The sequence below is a fragment of the Lepisma saccharinum genome, chromosome 11 (assembly GCF_977018435.1).
Source record: "Lepisma saccharinum chromosome 11, izLepSacc3.1, whole genome shotgun sequence".
Lineage (NCBI taxonomy): Eukaryota > Metazoa > Arthropoda > Insecta > Zygentoma > Lepismatidae > Lepisma > Lepisma saccharinum.
The window spans coordinates 45,973,818-45,993,642 of record NC_139239.1 but is presented as its reverse complement, the minus strand read 5'-3'; the positions used below and the strand labels follow the sequence as shown (position 1 = coordinate 45,993,642).

The 19,825-nt window shown below is 39.7% G+C and overlaps 1 protein-coding gene across 2 annotated transcripts in view; it reads left to right on the top strand.

Annotated features, from left to right (window-relative positions):
- LOC145995224 (uncharacterized) overlaps positions 1–19,825 on the top strand; it is a 39,294-nt gene that overhangs the window by 9,579 nt on the left and 9,890 nt on the right. For both annotated transcript variants that reach the window (XM_083131790.1, XM_083131789.1), the window contains exon 2: positions 17,573–17,727. In XM_083131790.1, the coding sequence (XP_082987916.1) occupies positions 17,580–17,727 (148 nt within the window). In that variant the 5' untranslated portion in view covers positions 17,573–17,579. The remainder of the gene's footprint in view (positions 1–17,572; positions 17,728–19,825) is intronic.

Sequence of the window (19,825 nt, the reverse complement as noted above, 5' to 3'; positions counted from 1 at the left end):
AGCGCTCTATACTGTATTTAAAGTTAACCCTGTATAAGAAGGAAACCTGTTAAGACGGAAAATTTTGCTCGGAACCATCATGTTCCGGGATAGGCAGGTTTTACTGTAGTTTTTATCTTCTTGTGCAATGATCTTGCAGTCGACTTGAAGATGTCTGGTTTGCCGAACTCGTCTTCATCGGAATATTTGGTGGGAATAATAAGTCAATATAATTCAAATTCCGCAATTTTCATTGTTAATGAAATATACGGGGCAATTGTAGCTGTATACAGGAGTTAGGGGTGGGGATCCCAAAAAAATAGTTCTAATGCGGAAGAGTTTGTGACTACGTGGAGCACAACGAGAAGACACTGATTAATATTTCGTCACTGTCCAAAATACGATGAAGAAAGAGAATATTTAATTAACATCAAATTATCAATACCATTACGAACTTCAATTTCAGTTTTTTTGTCAGATCCTAACTTCCAATTATATTTATGATAAATTCATACATGCAGAATACGAAATTAGAACCTAAAAATACATCTGAATAGCGTCAAATTTGAAGCAATGAACCGAAGACAACATGAAGAATGAAGAAGCATTCCATGAAACATGTAGGACTTCGATGCATAAGCTCCCTTACCTTTAGCGCAGTTTAAAGTAAAGAGTTACTCTGAAAAATTGCTGTGGCATTTTATTCAACTTTCCTTAAATTCTTTTAGCGCCCCCTCTCTTCCTCACATAAGAACACGACAGCAGCGTTGGTCTAGCTTGCAGGAGGTGACCCCCTGCAATACCCGAGAACAACGTGAATGTGGGGGAGAGTTTAAAAGCACAAACATCTTGTTCGGTCTCCACGTAGCGACAACTGTTAAAACTGAACACAACATTTGGAATTATATCAAAATGAATATTCAGCAGGCACTGACGTACCCAGGGGGGAGTATATTGGACTACAGCTTCTCCAGGAATTTTGAGATAATCAAAATTTTCAAATGAGAACAGTTAGGAACTCGGGAAAACCCAAGTGGTTGAAAGAACCCCCACCTTAAAATAACCCCTGATTACTATATTTGTCCTTAAAAAACTTTAAAACGAAGTTAAAATGGGAATTAAGAAAAATTTTACAGTGTTTCTCGCCAACCCCCTAGAACGCAGCTATGCATCAGATCGGATTATTGGATTTTCAGTGCATCGGATTATCTTCTATTGAAACTGGTGGTCCAATATAGGTTAACCTATCTATACATAAAGTAGACTTCAACACAGACATATACAATCTTACTACCCGCAAAATTTTCTGAGGGAGCACATATCCAGGAGTTCCATTGTTTTGGTGCTAATCAGTAAAAGTGAAAAAGGATACTTGAAATTTGCAATAATTAAAATTTGTTCAAAATATTGATCAATATTGGTGTGTAAATATTCTTCTCCAATTATATGCATCAATTTACCAAGAAATTTGCTTTAGAATGTTCAAGAATTGCATCAGAATATTAAAATAGATATTATGTAATCACAAAATATATATTTTAGTGCAAAATTGTTGCAATATATAAATCATGTTTGAACTTTGCATAATTTCCAGGATAATTAGACTCCGCGAAAGTGTCGCGCCCCATTTTTGCAGACCCTTTGAAAGACCAATATAGCGGAAAATTATCGGCTGGTATCGGTAGATGAATTCCAACCGATACTTTCCGATACCGATACCACCGATACGACTCTTCATTTTTCTACGATGACAACCAAAATTGGTTTATTTGATGAGTCAATGGGTGTAACATGACAAGCTAGGTTGGTACTCGCAAGAAACGTATTGTACCAGAGGCTCTGATTTATCTACACATCCCCAACAACCCCCATCAATTTTATTAACACCCCGCTAACATTTTTCATAAATGCCCAATTTAATGTCACTTCATCTCCAAAATTACACCCTTCGAAACTCTAACAATACAAAAGTTTGATAAATCCCTGAATAGAGACTCCAAAACGTTTTGGGTCGACTACAAAGCTATCAGCGTAAAAAGTCGGTTAACCTGTAACAACCAATGATGTCCCGTCTTCCTTCTCACAGGCACACCCTAGCAGTAATAAGGAAGTAGACAACAGTGGAACCTTCTGTAGACGATTGAATAACGAGCAGGCTTCCGCAACTTTCACTAACGAAGATGATTGTGAGGGAGGCTGAATCAGTTTCAGCATGCGCGCCGACTACGTGGGTGCTCCGGGGCTCGAGCACCCACATAAATAATCTTGCGGGTGCGCCGCACCCACAAGATTTTTAGTTTGATAAAAACAAAATAAAATAAATATTTCTCACTTGCCATTATCAAAAAATAATAAGCAATTAAAACATTGAGATGGGACAGACTTTGATAAAGACAAGCTAACATTGCACAGGGACATGTTTCTAGATGTGTGCAAAACGAACAAAGAAAAATTGGCCAACTTGTCAGACATTACAAATATTTTAAGTAGACAAAACAGTGGTCCCATGCGTGAAATGCTCACAGAATTTGTGAAGTTTGTACGGGTGATTTTAACTATACCTGTTATTTCTTGTACCTCTGAGCGGTCATTTTCAGCACTTAGACGATTGAAAACGATTTTGCGGTCAACAATGACCCAAAAAATATTGAATGATTTGGCAATTTTGCATGTTCATAAAGAAATGACTAAAAATATTGACATTACAAAAATTGCAAACAAATTCAGAACTGCAAATGACGTAAGAAGGAATGTATTTTATATTGAAAGTTAACATGTCATGATTATTATTATTATTATTTGGTACAAAAAGTTAGTCATTTTGTAGTTTCTGTTCACAACAAAATCCTTGCATAGTTCTTTCTGCAATACAATTAAACTTGTTTGTATTTATGAAGATTTTTTCATTTTAATTTGTATGAATGTGGTATTTTCTTTTAGTAACGTGTTGATAATATCATTGCCTCTTGGAATCATTGCGCATGTAAGTTGTTTAAAGTATACAATACTTGATAATTACAGATCTAACCGCCATTGATATGCACCCACAGAAATTTCGGAAAGTCGGCGCCCTTGAGTTTCAGTCGCAGAGAGTGGCAATAAACAATGCAACCTGTGAAGAATGAAGCCGAAATACAGTGTCGTTGGAGAACACCCCCCCCCCCCAAGTAGACAAGAAAAAAATTGATAAATGAAAAGAAAAAAAGAAGTGTTCCCCTGTGCATAGCACCACGCCATGAAGGCGTATAGGGGGTGTGGGGGTAACGCCCCACACTTTCTTGATCCGGTCGTGAGTGGGGGTGATGTGATCAGCATCACGCCCCTGACCGCCTTTACCCCCCAGGGTTTCCCCCAGGTACCCATGTTATTCGACGCTGGGTAGGCGCCGGGGCCGCTTTCACCGTTAGAAAATTTCCCGGATTTGAACCGGCCGGGGATCGAACCCGGGACCTTGAGCATGGTACCTTAATCTACAAATAGGGTTAGGTGGGAGAACAGTCACAGGCTGAACCTCGCCCTTCAATTAAGAAAATTTGAAGTTGAATTGAATTTGATGTAGACATTTCCATGAGACTTGTAGATGATTTTATACATACATACGTACATGAAACTGCGGTGGTCCAGTCGGTAGAGCGTCCGACTGCCACGCGAGAGACCCAGGTTCTGTTCCCAGGGTGCGTTATTTCTGGTGAGAATTTTTCAAGTAATGTCCGTGCATGAAGCGGCTCTAGGATTAACTCAGCCTCTAGTCGATGGGTACCGGGAATAACCCCAAGGAGTAAAAGGGACCGGAGTGTGGTATTAATCATGCCATCTCCAGTATGGACGAGAGCGTCATAGGCGTAGCCTGGGGAGGCAATTAGGGGCACCTCCCACAATTTTGTAGGTTTATTAAAATTTGCAAGTTAAGGGTATTTTTGTTAACCTCCTGGACCCGAGGGGCAAATTAAAAAAGAGTATTTTTTAATATTTTTCATATGTAACAGTTATTTAACAAAATAGTCCTGAATGGAATGGAAATCATTTAGATTCTCCTCCTAACCACAAATTTACGCCAACCCTGTTCCCATATCCCCCTGTGACTTCATGCCACGGTGCAATGCACGAAGGTTACTACTGACTTAACAGAAAATACCCACACAACAAAAAAAATATTTCCCCTCAAAACAAAATTTCACATTACAAAGTGAAGGAAGTTTCAGCATTTTGGAAAGATGGGGTGGGGAGAGTGATAGATCTCAAATTTCAGACACAAATAGAAGATTGTAAATTGAGCCTCTTATCACCTTATGTATTCTCGATTGATTGATTGATTGATTTAGTGTTTTAAGTCCACTTTATGCACAGTAAGGCTTATCGGGACCGGACCTACAGTTTAAAGTGGAATCCGAACAACTACGTGCCTCCACCGGGTATGAAACCCGGGACCCCTTGATTACAAGGCGAGGACGCTACCACTGCGCCATCGGGGAGGCTCTTATGTATTCTCGAATAATATAAAATTACGATCATCAGCTATTGGATTGAAAATTCTCATTTTGTGAAGTGCGTTAAGGGATATTAGTTTTTTGGGGGTTACCTTTGAAATATCTACAAATAGTTCTACTAAAAATGAAGTATTAAAAATAGCTATCTTTCTTCACTTCTTCATATCAATATTTAAAAATAGCAAAGCTCTCCATTTCTTGTCTACAGATGGAGTTTCGAGTTATTAAACAACCGACTGCACTGTATTATAATAAAAAGTATAGTCGCGGACATAGGCGTGCGCACAGTAGTCCAAGAGGGGGTAGTTGGCTGCCCCTAATACTCTCACTTGGAAATTTAGTGTATAGAAATATAATCACCGTCATTAAAATATATTATCCTTTTTAAAAAATTAGATATTTTCAAGATGGCAAAAATTCCAAGCAATTACGGAGGGGGAGGAAGTTGCATTATATCCTATGAAATTGAACTCTCCAACTTCGTTCTCTAGCAAATTTATTGTTATTAAGACGCGCACACACTTTATTACAAAATAAATTGCCCATACATTGGAAATCAATATCGACTATTTGATGACAAAAGTGGGGAGTGGGTTAAGCAGTTTACTTTTCTTTGTAGACAAGGCTTAGTATTAAGAGCCAATAGTGCGGGGGCAAGAAGTGGGAAAAAATGTATCCTCCTAATCGCCATCACTGTTGTAAATTAATAAATTGAGGACTAAAAGTGGTAAACGTAAGTGCCAAAAGCGAAAGTGTTGGTAAATCGCATCGTTCCGCACATCGCCCGGTAAGAACGTGCACACTAGTGATCTCGTTACACCATCACCTTCTCAAGATGGTCTTGGTTACACGCCCTTTGAACTACTTAAGAGGGCTACCAGCCACATTTCACGTTTACCACATTATAAAGCACGGCACATTTCACAGTTTGACGTGGAAAACGGTGTTTGAATTATTGTGGCACTTACAGAGTTTACCAATTTTAGTCTTCAATTATGTGTAGTTGTTTTGCATCTGCTGTATGAAACCTTGTTTATATGAACCACAGAGAGGAAATTTAAGGAAGTTGAAATTATTCTAATACACACTCTATATATGCCCCTGTTCCATATCCATCAATCAATAAAGAAAACAGCGAGATTAAATGAGGTTTTTTCTTTCCCCGATTGAACTTTCATCAAGGCTTTTGCCCCCCCCCCCCAATCAAAGGGTCTGCGCACGGCTATGGTCACGTATTAACGACAAGTAGCTGCAGTTAATGTTATCAAGGGCTCTCGAAAAGGATCCAGGTGGCAGTTGCCCCCTCCCCCCAAGATATATATGGGAAAAGTTCATGTAATTCGAATGGTGAAATTGTAGCAATATTTTATTGTAAATTTTCTGTAAGTTGCTGTAAGTTATAGCAATTGCTACCATGTCCAAAATATAAAAGAGAGAACGTTTCCACCAGAGGAATTAGAATCATGTTGACTGCCGTAACTAGGAGTGTGCGGGACGGGCTTGGGAAGGAAAATTTTTATAATCCCGACTCTCGGAACTGAAAAAATCGCCATTTCCAGGTCGGGAAATTTTCGGGACATGAAACTTTTGGAATTTCCCAACGTGGTGAAAATCTCGAATTCTACACACTGTTTCTCTCTCAAGTGGTTGTTTTTGCACTTCTGGAATAAAAACTAAATTTTAAGAAATTTCAGACACTTATAGTGCAGCAAATATCAAGTATTAACCACTTTTGATATAATTCTTTGGAAGTTCTCCAATGTGCCACATCGCGAAAAGTTGGGAAATCATTTCCCGAAGCCAGGATCTGATCTTGGCAATTCACATGTAGTCATTTTGAATTATTCTTTGGTGCAGTTGCAGTAGGTGCCCTTCGGCGCTTAAAAACGTGGATCAGAGGTGCAATGAAGGATAGCAGATAGCTTTCTCTGTATCGTGAAAAAGTAAAGACAAAGACAAAGAATTGTTCATCATCAATTGATGCTTATGGAAAGGAAGCAAGATGAAATTGAAATTGACAACAGTGCCATGCTATTTTGAATTCAATTTCAATTTTATGATTTGTAAAATAATAATAATAATAACAACAACAATAATAATAAAATGTAAAATATAAGTTTCTATGACTGGATGGCAAGATACGAAATCTTACTCTGCCTCCCTTGAGAAAAAAATCCTGCTAGCGCGTTTGTTATACTGCTCTATATCCTGTTTTCTGCATATACATATTTTTTGCCACAAGTTCCCCATGTCTGGATAAAACTAGATCACATTGAGACATAAGAGTGGAGGGGGGGGGATAAGATATTCTTTATCCCCAAGTACCTCAAGAGGACTGAGTGTACCGATAGCACAATATTCACTCTTGGGTAAGAATTTGTATTTTAAATAGAGAGAAATCGAGAGAGAGAGAGTGTGTGTATATGTGTGTATGTATGTATGTATATGGTGCTTTTTTTTTCTTGGAAGAAATGTTTCGGTACTCCTTAAGTTGGTTTGTTGTTATTATTATTTGTTATTACGTGCATCATAAGAACAACTCTAAATATTGTGGTATGTTCATAAATGATTGTGCATCCATGTAGCACACACACACACGCACACAAAAACACGCATACACTTTATTTTGTTAAAATAAAATGTTTGTAGTAGTTATTCTCACTTATTAATTAAGACGTCGTTACGGAGTACTTTGCGAACCGACAGAGAGAATGGGCTCTGTAAACACACATATCAAAAAATTAAGCCACTGGACTGAGCAGGCTACGAATTGAGAATGCACATTCTCGAGTGGGAGTCAGAGTCAGCAAGTGACTTCTGCACTGCAGTGCTTCTTTTTTTTTCATGAATTAGACGCACAATTGTCCCAGCGTCGAGATATACGTATTTCGCCTTCCTTTCGACCTTCGTACAATTCACGCTGCAAAGAGCGTTTTCATTTGCTGCTGCTTCCCGGCCCAATTGGAATAAATCAGGAGCTCTTGCGGAGGAGAGAGAAATCGCCGGGGCGAAGGAAACGTATAATTGAGGCGGCGATTAGGAGGAAATGACGACCTCCATAACTCTTGTGGAAGGGAGGGGGAGGAGATCTCGTGTCGCGGGTGGCGGTTTCCTCAGCTGACTTCATGGCCTGTTTTTCTCTCTTTTTTTTGTAAAAACGTGTGAGTTTTTGTCTTTTTTTTCTTCCTGCTTCGGTTATTTTACGACGGTTTTCTACCAATCGCGACGATCAAGATACGGTGATGAACTAGCGAAATGAATGATGAGACAAATACAATGATATATCCATTGATTTGTCTTATTTAATGTCGCTTTGTGATTCTTTAGGTCAATTGCGATGATGAAGATGAATGATGAAGAGATGAAGGGACAATCTCAAACATATATGGACAACACAGCACAAGCGCCACAGAGGATTATACTGGCAGTGAGTCCACACGCCAGAGCTTCGCTAGTCTGCAATATGCAGTCCAGGGTATACTACGGGACAGCGGGCTGCCTTTACAAAAGGTTACCCCTTACACTCCGAGGATGAATGATGATTTATTTGTTTGATTTCGCTTCGCTTTTCTTCCATTTTTGACTGATCGCGAAGGTGAGGGTGAATGGTGATATGATGAAATGGATGAAGATAAAATCACAAACAACCATGAACAGGACACATGACAAACAAAAAATAATGGTTGATTACACTGGTCGTGGATTCAGGCGCCAGAGCCTACTTAGTCTGCAAGAAGGTTGACATTCGGGCGAGGATGAATGATGGTTAGATTAAATTGATTAAAAGACACAAAGAACGCTGGGACTCGAACCTGGAATCCTCGGTGGTGACATTGTGAGTAGACCACTTAACGTACTCGGCCACCGAACAGACCACTATATTTCTACAAAAAGTAAAATAAAAACCACATTCCATGACGTGAAGGCCATGGCCTACTAAACGCGTTGTCAGCACATCGACTTCCATTGTCGCTGTGCCGACCTCTGTGGCGGAATAGTTAGCACAGTGCGCTGCGGCGCCAGGGGTCACGGATTCGAATCCTGGTCTGGGCATGGGTGTTCTTTGCGAGTGCACCTTCATCAATTTCATCATATCATCACTCATCCTCAACTTCGCAATTAGCCAAAAAGTGGCTGAAAAGAGAAGTAACGTAAAACAAATCATTGCCGCTGTTTCCCGGCATACCAGACTTCCCTACTTCTTTTCAATGACTTCGCCAATTGACTTCAGTTGCACGGTATACACTAAACTTTTGGTTGTCCCACTGGCAATTGTAAGCCGAGGTGGTCCAACCGATAGGGCGCGTGACTGCCGTGTCTTCCCGTCTTGCCGAACGACCCAGAGGCGCATTATATCAGATTTCTCATCTAAGTAAAATTTTCGGCTAAAGGGAAATTCTTTCTTCGCCGAATATACATATTTTCATTACAGATCCAATCGCAAATGCTCTAAGTTGCCTCTTGCCCCATCACAGAGAGAAATACACTTCTAAGAACTTCACTCTACGAGCGCGCTATTTAGCATAGCGCTATCCCGCTCTCGTAGTTTATCACGCAAGGGTCCCCTACGCCGTCCTCTCATCAGTGCAGTACATCTTATTTGCGCTACGAGCGCACTATTTAGTATAGCGCTACCCCCCCCCCCCCTACACACACCGCTGTTTATCACGCAGAGGTCCCTAAACACGCGGCGCTCACTCTCTGTGTCTCTCTATGCATCCATAAAAACCGCCTCAATCCATCGGGCCTTGTATCGGAGTATCTGAGAGCCGGCAACTTCCAGCGTATCTGATAGCCTCGGATTCTGAGATATGAGTGAGCTCGGAGGAGGAGGAGGAGAAAAAAAAGAACACCCCACACCAAAAGGCGCAGACTTCACCTGAGACACTAATGCACTCCCAAATACATTATAGCCCCATGTCTGGTCTTTTACCTAGGCGTGATTCTCCTTGGGGAAGCCTCCATTTTCCATGCAGCCAACTCTACCTACGTAGGACATCGGGTTTTAATTTACCTGGTTTCAATCTTATGGAAAGGTCAAAAATTAGATAGACGGAAAAAAATACAGAAAACAAGAAAGAGAAAAAGAAGGGAACCTCCCGAGGATAACATTTTGCAAGCAGACAAAACCTCGGCTGTGTCTTGAATACATTCGCTTCAGCTAGATTCTGGTGTGCAAAAAAAAAAAAAAAAATGAAGGGGGGGGTAAAATACACCCCCTGTTGGTGCCTATACTTACGGGGGAGGATGGAATCGGGATTTTGAGGCAGGTAGGTAGAGCCCGAAGGCTATCTGCAAATCTGTATGTTAGTAGGACCTACGCATTCCGACTTACAACCATGTTTGATAAATCTATGAAAAAATAATTTTGAAGTCTGGCCGAAAAGAGCCGCATCGAAATTTACCGCCAAAGACGTCTGCGTGAAAGGAGGAGGAAGTCGTTGTTTGGGATGTCGGTCCGTTGGAGACAACTCGTCTGCTGCCTTCCATCCTGGAATCTTGGTGTTCTCGCTGCCTGCAAGTCTGGTACTAGATTCAGTCATGTTCTCTATGCATTGCTGCATTTGCCAAAAGCTCCTTTCCCAATTTTGATAGAAAGCATGTCCTACGCCTGCTCTCAGAGCCACCAGTCACCGGGGCAAGGTCCCATTGTTACCTTTCAAACAGGAAAGCCGTTGAGGAAAAGCAACCATCGGCTTCCCCGGTTACCAGGCAAAAGGTAACCTAGGCAAGAGCATTTACATACAAATATCCAAACTTTTCCATTTTGCAGCTGTGTGCGTTAAAACCACACAGCGATGGTGAAAGATATCCATAAGAAGACGTGTTTATAGTTTTTGTTGATCTGGAGAAAGCATTGGATAGAGTGAATTGGAATTAACTTACCGAGATAATGAAAGGATTGGAAAGAGGCGAGACTCATAACTCAACCTGTACATGAACCAAATAGTTAAACTGAGAGTAGGAGAAGTAATGACGGAGGGAAGTGAAATTGGAGAACAAAGAATCTGCGGATCAACTACAGTATTCAACATCTACTTAGAAGAAATGGTAAAAAAAACTTTCCAAGAATACTCTGAGGCTGAGGGGGAGGGGTGTAATAATAGGAAGTTAAAGAACAATATATATATATATATATATATATATATATATATATATATATATATATATATATATATATAGCCTAATATAATATTTTTTGACATGGATTTACTAGCAGAACACGAGAGGACGTTGAATACTTGAATGCCCACTGTGACCATCCTGGATGAAAATAAATGTAAACAAAAGGGAGGAAAGAAACCAAGGAAAATTAATGTGAGAATTCCAGGCCGAAGTAAAGAAAAAGTTTAGTATCATCATAAACAATAACATAAGCTGCAGTCCGGAAGTAAAATTGAGAAAAGCAGTGGCAAAATAAGCCCTTAATAATAATAAAAAAGAAGTATGGACCTTTGGACATAGAACTAAGAAAACGACTAATGATATATTTTGGTGTGTGGAGTGTAGCGTTGTAAGGTGCAGAAACCTGAGCACTGTAAAGAAATTAGGAAGAGCTACTAGAAGCTTTAGAAATGTAACTATGGCAACGAATAAAGCGTGTGAAATGGATAGAGGAAGTAAGAAATAAAAGGATGTTGGATGGAGTTGCAGATAGAAGAACAATGCTGCAAGTGTTCATGAAGAAGTAAAGACCTTGGTTTGGCAATTGACTAAGAAGAAACTGCTTAATAAAATACTACTTAAGAAAGATTCACATCAGCCAATGAACATGTACGGGTACATGTAGTAGTAGTAGTACAATGAGTTTCTGACTTCGTTGAAATTATCTTTTACTTCAGTTCCTGAAATTTCCCGGAGGAAGGAAAATTTACTTCCTTCAAAACATTTGGCGAAAGAGGATTCGACAAGACGGGAATTCCCCTATGCCGAAAACTTTGCTTGGGTGAGATATTTGTCCCTGGGGCATTCGGTGAAACGGGAGTAAACCCGTGACTGATACGTTGAAAACGCTCTCGGGGAAGGTGATATCAGGTCAGGTGGTTCATTTTTACCTTTATTGACCCTTCATTAACGGTTCTGGGACTCATTAATTTAGACAACAGGGGCGTGGTACCGATCGCATCACATCCACTATGATCTATCTAGATCTATTGTGAATATCTAGAAAACAGCGAAAGCAAACCGAACATAGATTCACGTGGATGCTCTAGGTGGAAATCCAAGCAGATGTAATTTTTCAGAATTTGGAATGTCAGCGGTTTTTCGAAACCAGCAAATTGTCATATTTTCAGCTGTAGTAGGTCTTTAGATATAAAAGAAAGGAGTGATTATTTTCTTCACTTTACCGATTTCCGCCCTAAAATACTACAACAGACTGAATGGGAAAGGTATTAATAGACGATAATAAGCAAAACCAGCCAGAACAATAATAAGTATAATTTTTTCCACCTTGTGAGAGGTGAGGCGAAATCTCCCTGCAAAGGTCACGAAGGGCGACGTCAGAGTAACCCAGGTGCTATATTTACCAACAGCCCTGGACAGGAGCTTGTGGCCAGGTTTTTGTTGTTAACAAACCAAATTCTGCCTGAATATTTGCCAGAATGTACCCAGAGGCGTCTCTTCTAAATTAGCTCACGATTCCCCTCCATTGCGTTTGCCTACACAATGCGCCCTCGTTCGTTATCGCACCATGCTAAAATATCTGCAGTTCGTTTGAAAGTGAGTCACTAACCATTGCCAACACGCTCGGACGTCGTGGAAGATTCTCTAATACGACTTATATACGTAGCAACTAACTCTAGCCAAGCTGAATCTGTACCTCTAGAATGTATGCTAATAAAACTGCAATGGGCGTGTGCAGGAAGTCGCACGAGTTTAACGCGTTGAACAAGTTATGGCCATTGGTCGTTTCTTAAGTCTTGGCGTGAAGACTGTGAAGTTCGTTGTGACCTTTCTTAAGTCTCTTTCCGCGTGATCCGTCGAGTTCGTCCTCCCACAAAACGCACGAGCTGCAACGCTGGTTTTTTAAGTGTATTATTGCTGCACTAGTTCGGAAAATACAATGTAATTTGAACAAAGAACGGTATGATGCAACATGAACAAGATGAGTGTGCCTTAACTGTCCTTAAAATGTGACAAAAATTAGCATGTGTGTCTGCAATTGAGTTTATTTCTGCCAGAAGAATGTGTCTTCCGCAGTACACCATACGTAAATTTTCTATAAACAACACACTATGACTGACGCTTTCATAGATTTGCAATCAAGGGGTTTAGGTTTGGATACCAGGTTTTGGAAAGCCTGGCCAAATAAGGTATTATAACCCCCATTCCTTAGCACACCATCGACCCCGAAATTTTAAATGTTTTATATAATGAATCTCTTCGTCATTCTTCCATGTATGAATTTAAAAAAACAAGTAAAAAATACAAAACAAATTAAGTATCAGCTTTTTCTTATGTCTTGGAGGGGGTGGGGGTCGAGGAAGGAAACTGACCGCTGGCGAGGGGGAAATTCCTCTACGTAGGGTCACCTGCACAGAACATATCGACACGACGACAAGGCTCTAAATGTTACATGATTTGTTGTCCAATTAAGTGTCATAAAAATAAGAAATTATTATTTTTTAGATAGAGATTGAAAGAATAGAGATGGAGCTTAATAGATAATGTTACTATTTTAGTCCTTATAATCAGTTCTTATAATTTCCTAATTTGTCACTGACATAAAGTTTAGTTCAGGTACAGAACAGTGGCCCATACTGTGTTTACTGATTAACCAGAATGAATCTCAAATATTATATGAAGGAATAATTAATTTAAATATTGTGATAATATGTTTGTAAGCCTAAATTTCAAGTACATACAATGAAGCTTCTCTGGTCTCTCGAATGCATTTTCACTACCCGAAGAATATTTCCACTACAAAATATTTGTTAATAAAAATTCCTTGGCACTTGAGATGAGGTCGGATTTATTTGATTTGTTGATTTCTAAATTTATATCAACCCTCGATTTAGTACGTTTCGTTGTTCTGATGGCGGGCGTATTTATTTTGTTTCACTCATGTAATTTCACCTCATGTTTCTCCGCATATGAGCTAATCATTTTTGATATTACACAAGGGAGCCCACAAATAAGGGCAAGGAGGGGCACTTGCCCTCTTGAGATATCTGAAAAGGCTAAATATAATTCAAATTTTGAAATTGCAGCTTGAAAACATGGACGTGAAAGACGGCACATTAAGTGCCTATGCAAATTATCCTATCGCTTAGGATGCTTTATGAGAATTATCTTAACTGGGGAAAAGCATCAGTCACATTTCCCTCACTTTAAGCACTGCTTCCCCCTCTGAAAAAAATCCTACGGGTGCCCTTGGTATTACATGTCAAATTGCCAATGCTGTGCTTTTTCTTGCCCAACAAATATAATGAAAAGAATGTTATAGTGATTTATTCTTGTATTTCGTTCACACATCCTCAACACCTGCCTAACACCTCCCAAATTTTAGTCAGAAGGAGCAGAATGACGGGGGCCACCTTCATTCTGCCCCTTCTAATTAGATGTATACGAGGGCACTACAAAAACTTCAAAATACGTGAATAAGGTGCAAAGTCAACTGGCAAGAATTGTCGAACTCTCACCGCTCGCCTCTTCGTAAATTTCTGTCAGTGTTACATGCAACAAAGCAATTCGAAAGTTGGCACTTTTGTGCACTGATTCATTAAATTTCTTTAGAAGTGCGCCAAAAGTGAATGAGCAGCTGTTTAAGAGACTCACTCGAACACCTTTCTTTGATCTTGCTCCATCCCACACAACAGTTAGTTTGTTGAATTTGAAATGGGAAGAAATATTTCTCTGGAAAAAAGTAGAGAGCATCGACGGGCCATGTGTATTTATGACTACCACTAACAACCCCTTGGGCACGCCATTGCTTATCTTAAAGCTCGTGACTGTCTCTGTTAGCAACGCAAGCATTCGTCATCGTGATTTCTCCTCCAGCGATGACAAAATTTATTTCTCTTTTATATGATATAAACACATATCTTGAAAAGGAAACTAATTTTTGTATGGCCCGTACTCTAAATTCAACTTATTTCGAAGTAACAAATAGTTAACTTGAACAAAATATCCAGACATTAAGAAACATTGAATTTAAAATTGAACAATTTTATGTATATTGCAGGAATTCAGTCTGCATGTTTATTTCACTTTGCTTTTTTTTCTGACAACCATCGGGTGCCGCCCCTCCCCCCGTGGCGGAGTGGTTAGCACATCTCGCTACGACGCCAAGGGTCCCGGGTATAAATCCCGGCCTGGGCATGGATGTTTGTGAGTGTCCATTCATCAATTTCATCATGTCCTCACTCATCCCCGTTTTCGCAAATTAGTCAAAAGTGGCACAAAAAGCGAAGTAAAATAAAGCAAACCAATCAATCAATCAACCATCGTGGTGGAATGGTTAACGTAATCAGTGGCGTGCCCAAGGGAGGTTGGTGGGGGTCATAACCACCCCCATTTGCCCAGTATTCTTAAAGAAAGAATGTCAAAAGCAGGAAAAGATGGCAAAATGAGGGCTGACTACTAAAAAAGATGTACGTAACCCCTCCCTTCCGAAAATCCTGGGCACGCCACTGAACGTAACGTGCTGTGAAGCCAGGAGTCAGTCGTAGGTTCGAATCCTCGTTAATGCAAGGACTTTTGTTCCTCCATCTACTTTATCAAATTCATTATCGTGGTCGTGATTAACCTAGAGATTAAAAAGTGGCGTAATATAATACAAAATACAAAAAAAGGACAAAATACGTAAGTTAAGTTCACTACTAAATGTAAGTGTTATGTATTTTCTGGCGTAAAACATTGCAAAAAGTATTGGTCCACTATAATATCCGTGCACTGAGAAAGGTTGCTGGGACTGAAAGAGTGCCATCGGGAATATATCTACAGCGGACCAGTGGAGTTTCTTGGACCGAGCCTCTTCTCACTGAACTTAGGCAAATGAGCTAAGTCGCTGTGTTTTACGGTTGCATATATGCAGAGAGAAGTCGAAGTTTACTTTTTCTGTATTATTTAAATCTGAACAGTAACCAATACTGTACCACCAAAGCACCAAAGGTACAAAACAGTGGATTAAGAAACAAATGTTAAAAGTAACAAAACTATTGAAATTGATTGAATTTGATAGTATAATAAATACTTTACAAGATCTCTCAATGTAAAATTCTATCTGTTAAAATATGTAAGGTAAAGGCAAAGTTCCCAGTGCATATGGCACCGTTCCATGAAGGCACATTTATGTGATGTGGGGGTAGAGCCCCACACATTCTCGATCTCTGCCATTTTAGAGGTGATGTGATCAGAACCACACTCCGGCCGCCTTTACGCCCCCCGGGTTGCTCCCAGGTATCAATTGATTTGAGGCTGGGTGAGACTCAGAGCCGCTTTATGCGGGGACAATGCCGGAAAAATTTCAGCCTTAGATCACCCACTTCGACAATCCAACCCGGAACCTCAGACGCTCTACCAACATACCGACTTTATTTTATTATTATTTAATAAAAGGAATACCCTTAAGCGGTAGTATCCACTGTTATTCGCTTTTTCCTAAGTTTTCACGAATATCAATTTTTACTAAATTCTCTATTTTCCCATTTAGGACAGAAACAAACATCCATATCCTAGCCGGGATTCGAACTCACGACCTCTAGCGTCCTGCACTGACCACGCTACCACGAAGACCGACAGACTATAGACCACCGAAAGCTTGTACGTGTAATTACAACGCTAAAGGCGCCACTGTCACATGAGATATGCTACTGAGTTAATACATTTCCCAGTGCCACGCCTTTGAGCTGACGAACGGCGAGCAAGAATCGTTGGTGTGGGAGACTTAATTGACCTAGAAGCGTCGGTTCCGGTGTTTCCTCCCCATAGACTTCATTTGTCAAAATCATCTGATATTCTGGGCGACATTTCCTTGTGTCTACTTTTTATCTGGCATGATACCCTCTTCCTGTGTCTTAGTTAAATTCACAAATGGCTCGTAACACCGTATGTTCTCTCGTAATCACCCCAAAGAGTCTCCATTGTATTAATTTTGTAATCGTAAAGAACTTTGCTGAGATTTAGAGAATTTGGAGTAGCATAACTTAAACTAAAATTGCGCACTACATATTCAACTAGATTTAAACTACAAAGCGAATTTCCGCTATCCTAATACGGGTTACAGGTTCGAGTTGATCAATTTATCACTCATTCTCATCGTCGCAATTAGCAAAAATCGGAAAAAAAAGCGACGTTGTTGATATACAGCAACTTGTGTTCTTCCAGTAGTACTGTATTAATGTAACTTTTGAATATCCTTTCATCTACAACCCCCAGATAAGAGAAAAGGAACAAAACTACTTTTAAGCAATTAATACACTGCACTGTGTACGAATTCTCACATTTCTTAATGTGTTACATATTTCACATTCGTAAAATATGACTGCCAAATTTATTATTTTAATTTTCACATACAGGGTGTCCCATAAGTCCATTCATCCCACATCACAAAATAGTTGGTAGTTCTATTTGTGCAGTAGTTTAAGTTTAGGCACTGTACGAATTGAGCATCTTGCTTTGGGGGGGATGCCACTCAGTGGCCTTCGGAGGTAGATTTTTTGGGTGTATGCAAATTTGTATTATGTGACCAGCCAGTAAAATAAACTAAGGGGGATAAAGACATCACTGGTAGGGATAAAAATACATTTCTTTTGCCGGGGATATGATATCATTCTTTGTGGGGGAATCTACGGCAGCCGCCGTTAATTCGCACACTTAGTTTAGGTGCGTGGTTGTGTGTAATGATGGTATTACTAATAATAGAATGTTCTTACTTTGTATTGCACTCATTAAAGACATGTGCTTTTACACAATAGAGTACGATCACTAATGAGACACACTGTACATATCATATATGATTTAAATTATTAAATATCAGATATAAAGACAATTGTTATAATTCAAAATATGTGTGGTGTATGTATTTAATGCTTATACGTAAATAAGAAGTTTGGTTCGCATTCGGAATCATATGTATTCTCCAAAGTCGTTCTCTCTTGCAGAGTCACCATGCGGCTGTGGTTCGTGCTACTCCTCGGCCTGCTCGTGGTCACAGGAACCATGGGCTCTCCTGCCAAGGGAAAGAAGGACAACAATGACGCCGACGATGACAGTGATGATCATGATGACAAGAACGGCGATGACACCGGTGAAGATGGCAAGTATTTTTAATTTACCACCGGCTCATTTTGTTTCATATCGGTTTCGCATTTCTACTACAGCGAGATCGCTACAATGTCCATTGTAGTTTATTTACTCTCTATGCATATTTTCTACATCTGATTAGTTGCAATGATGTGGACGAATGATTAATAGATAAAATATAAAATAATGTAACAACATTCATGCCTTGTACAGGATTCGAGCCCATGCCATCATAATCTTAAGTTATGATCAGTGCTCGAAGTTAAGAAAATTCTCATAAAGAATTCTCATAGGAATTTCCACTTCAATCACTGGCAGTGACGGCGATTAGGGGCAGTGGCGGCCCCTCCCCCACTTTTGCCCCTGCACTATGCTAAACCTTATCTACCAAGGGAAAGTTAAATGTCCTTGCTCCCCCAGTTTTGGTATCTTGCCCCCCCCCCCTCCCAGCTTTGGAACCAAATCGCCGCCTCTGATCACTGGTTACGATAACCACTCGGTAATGTAGTCGATAACTTGAATAGGGGAAGGGGTCAGCGATTGTCAAACACATTCATCCCTGAATATCACATAGGGCATGTATATTTTATTTTAATTACCAAGCTTTCCTGTAAACGGAAGGGGACGTTCGTCTACCATTTTGTAGTGGTTACAGTGCTGCGAGAAGGAGGCCGCTCTGGCGGACACAGTAACCACTACATTAAAGAGACACAGAGAATTACGAAACAAGATTTTTGCTTTCCTTGCTTGAATTTAAGAAAAAAGTTTTGGGAAAGCTCTCGGAATTTAAAATAGGCACATATCGTATATGGCGAGGTGCATAGTGCCTGGAGTGGAAGATTTGTCAGTTCTCCAAAGGATGAATCGGACACCCTGCTTCAATTTGTCACAACTGTTAAAATTTTAGTTCTTGAACCTTGAAGTGTCCAAAAAAAAAATTAAAAAATGATGGAAATCAATTGGATAATGGTTCGGTTTCTAATGGGTAGCAAAGTAATATCTTCCAACCACGTTCCTGTAATATCCAGGAGGTCGTGCATTATCCTGTAGAAGAATGACGCTGTTGGTGATCAATCGGGTCGATTCTGCAGCAAGCTGCAATATAACGACATGCATGGCCGTATTTAGATGGGGGGTGGTTAGGGTTCAACCCGCCCCCCCCCCCCCCCGAAACTTCAGGTATGTTGGATTAATGGAAGTTCAGATACCAAAATTAGTAACACATTTTCAAAAATGTATTCTCAGTTTTACAAAAATTCAACAGGGAGACAATGCTGAAATGATCGAGCTAGAATTTTCAAACATTTTGAATTCTGAAATTTGAGGGAAACGGGTTTAATTCTTGCAGCTCACCTGCAACCCCTTCATTTTCACTTCTGCTGTCCTCTTTCCAGTACTGTGTCCTGGATCAGACTGAAAATTCTCTTGTGATTGTTCCAAAATTCCCAATGGTAACACTGTTAACCCTTGTTTCCATGTTGATAAAACATTCAAATGCTGACTAAAGCAAATTTATTGTATAAAAAAATATAAACTAAAAACGTAACGTTTCCACCCTCTAACAGGGTATTCTTCAGACGAAGATCTTTTTCAATTTATTGTGAATTTTTGTGTAAAGAACACCTTGTCAATGGGTGGCAACGTTACGTTTTTAGTGTATATTTTTTATACAATAAATTTGCCTTGGTCAGCATTTAAATGTTTTATTTTTTACCAAAATTCTCATTCTAACTTTTTAATTGGCTGTTCGATATGGGTTTAAATCCCCCTTGATAGGAGTTCAAACCTAGGATATCCAGCTTCGTAGCACGTTACATTCACTATTCTTCACCCTGCGGTCGATATAGTACTTATATTTAACCTATATGCGGTCCTATAAAACACATACTTGTATAGTGCATAGTGGTTATATATAATGCTGTTTGGTAAGCATAGGAACAATATGAGCGTCGGAAAGTGTGATCGAAATGGTCCATAGAACCCCCTCTCCCCGAATTGACATAGTTTATTGCAAGTTACAAAATAGCAGAAAGTTTGTTCGTCTTATTGTCAATAACGGAAATAAAGTCCAGTTAGTTAGTGTTCGAACTGAATAACCAAATAAAACAGCG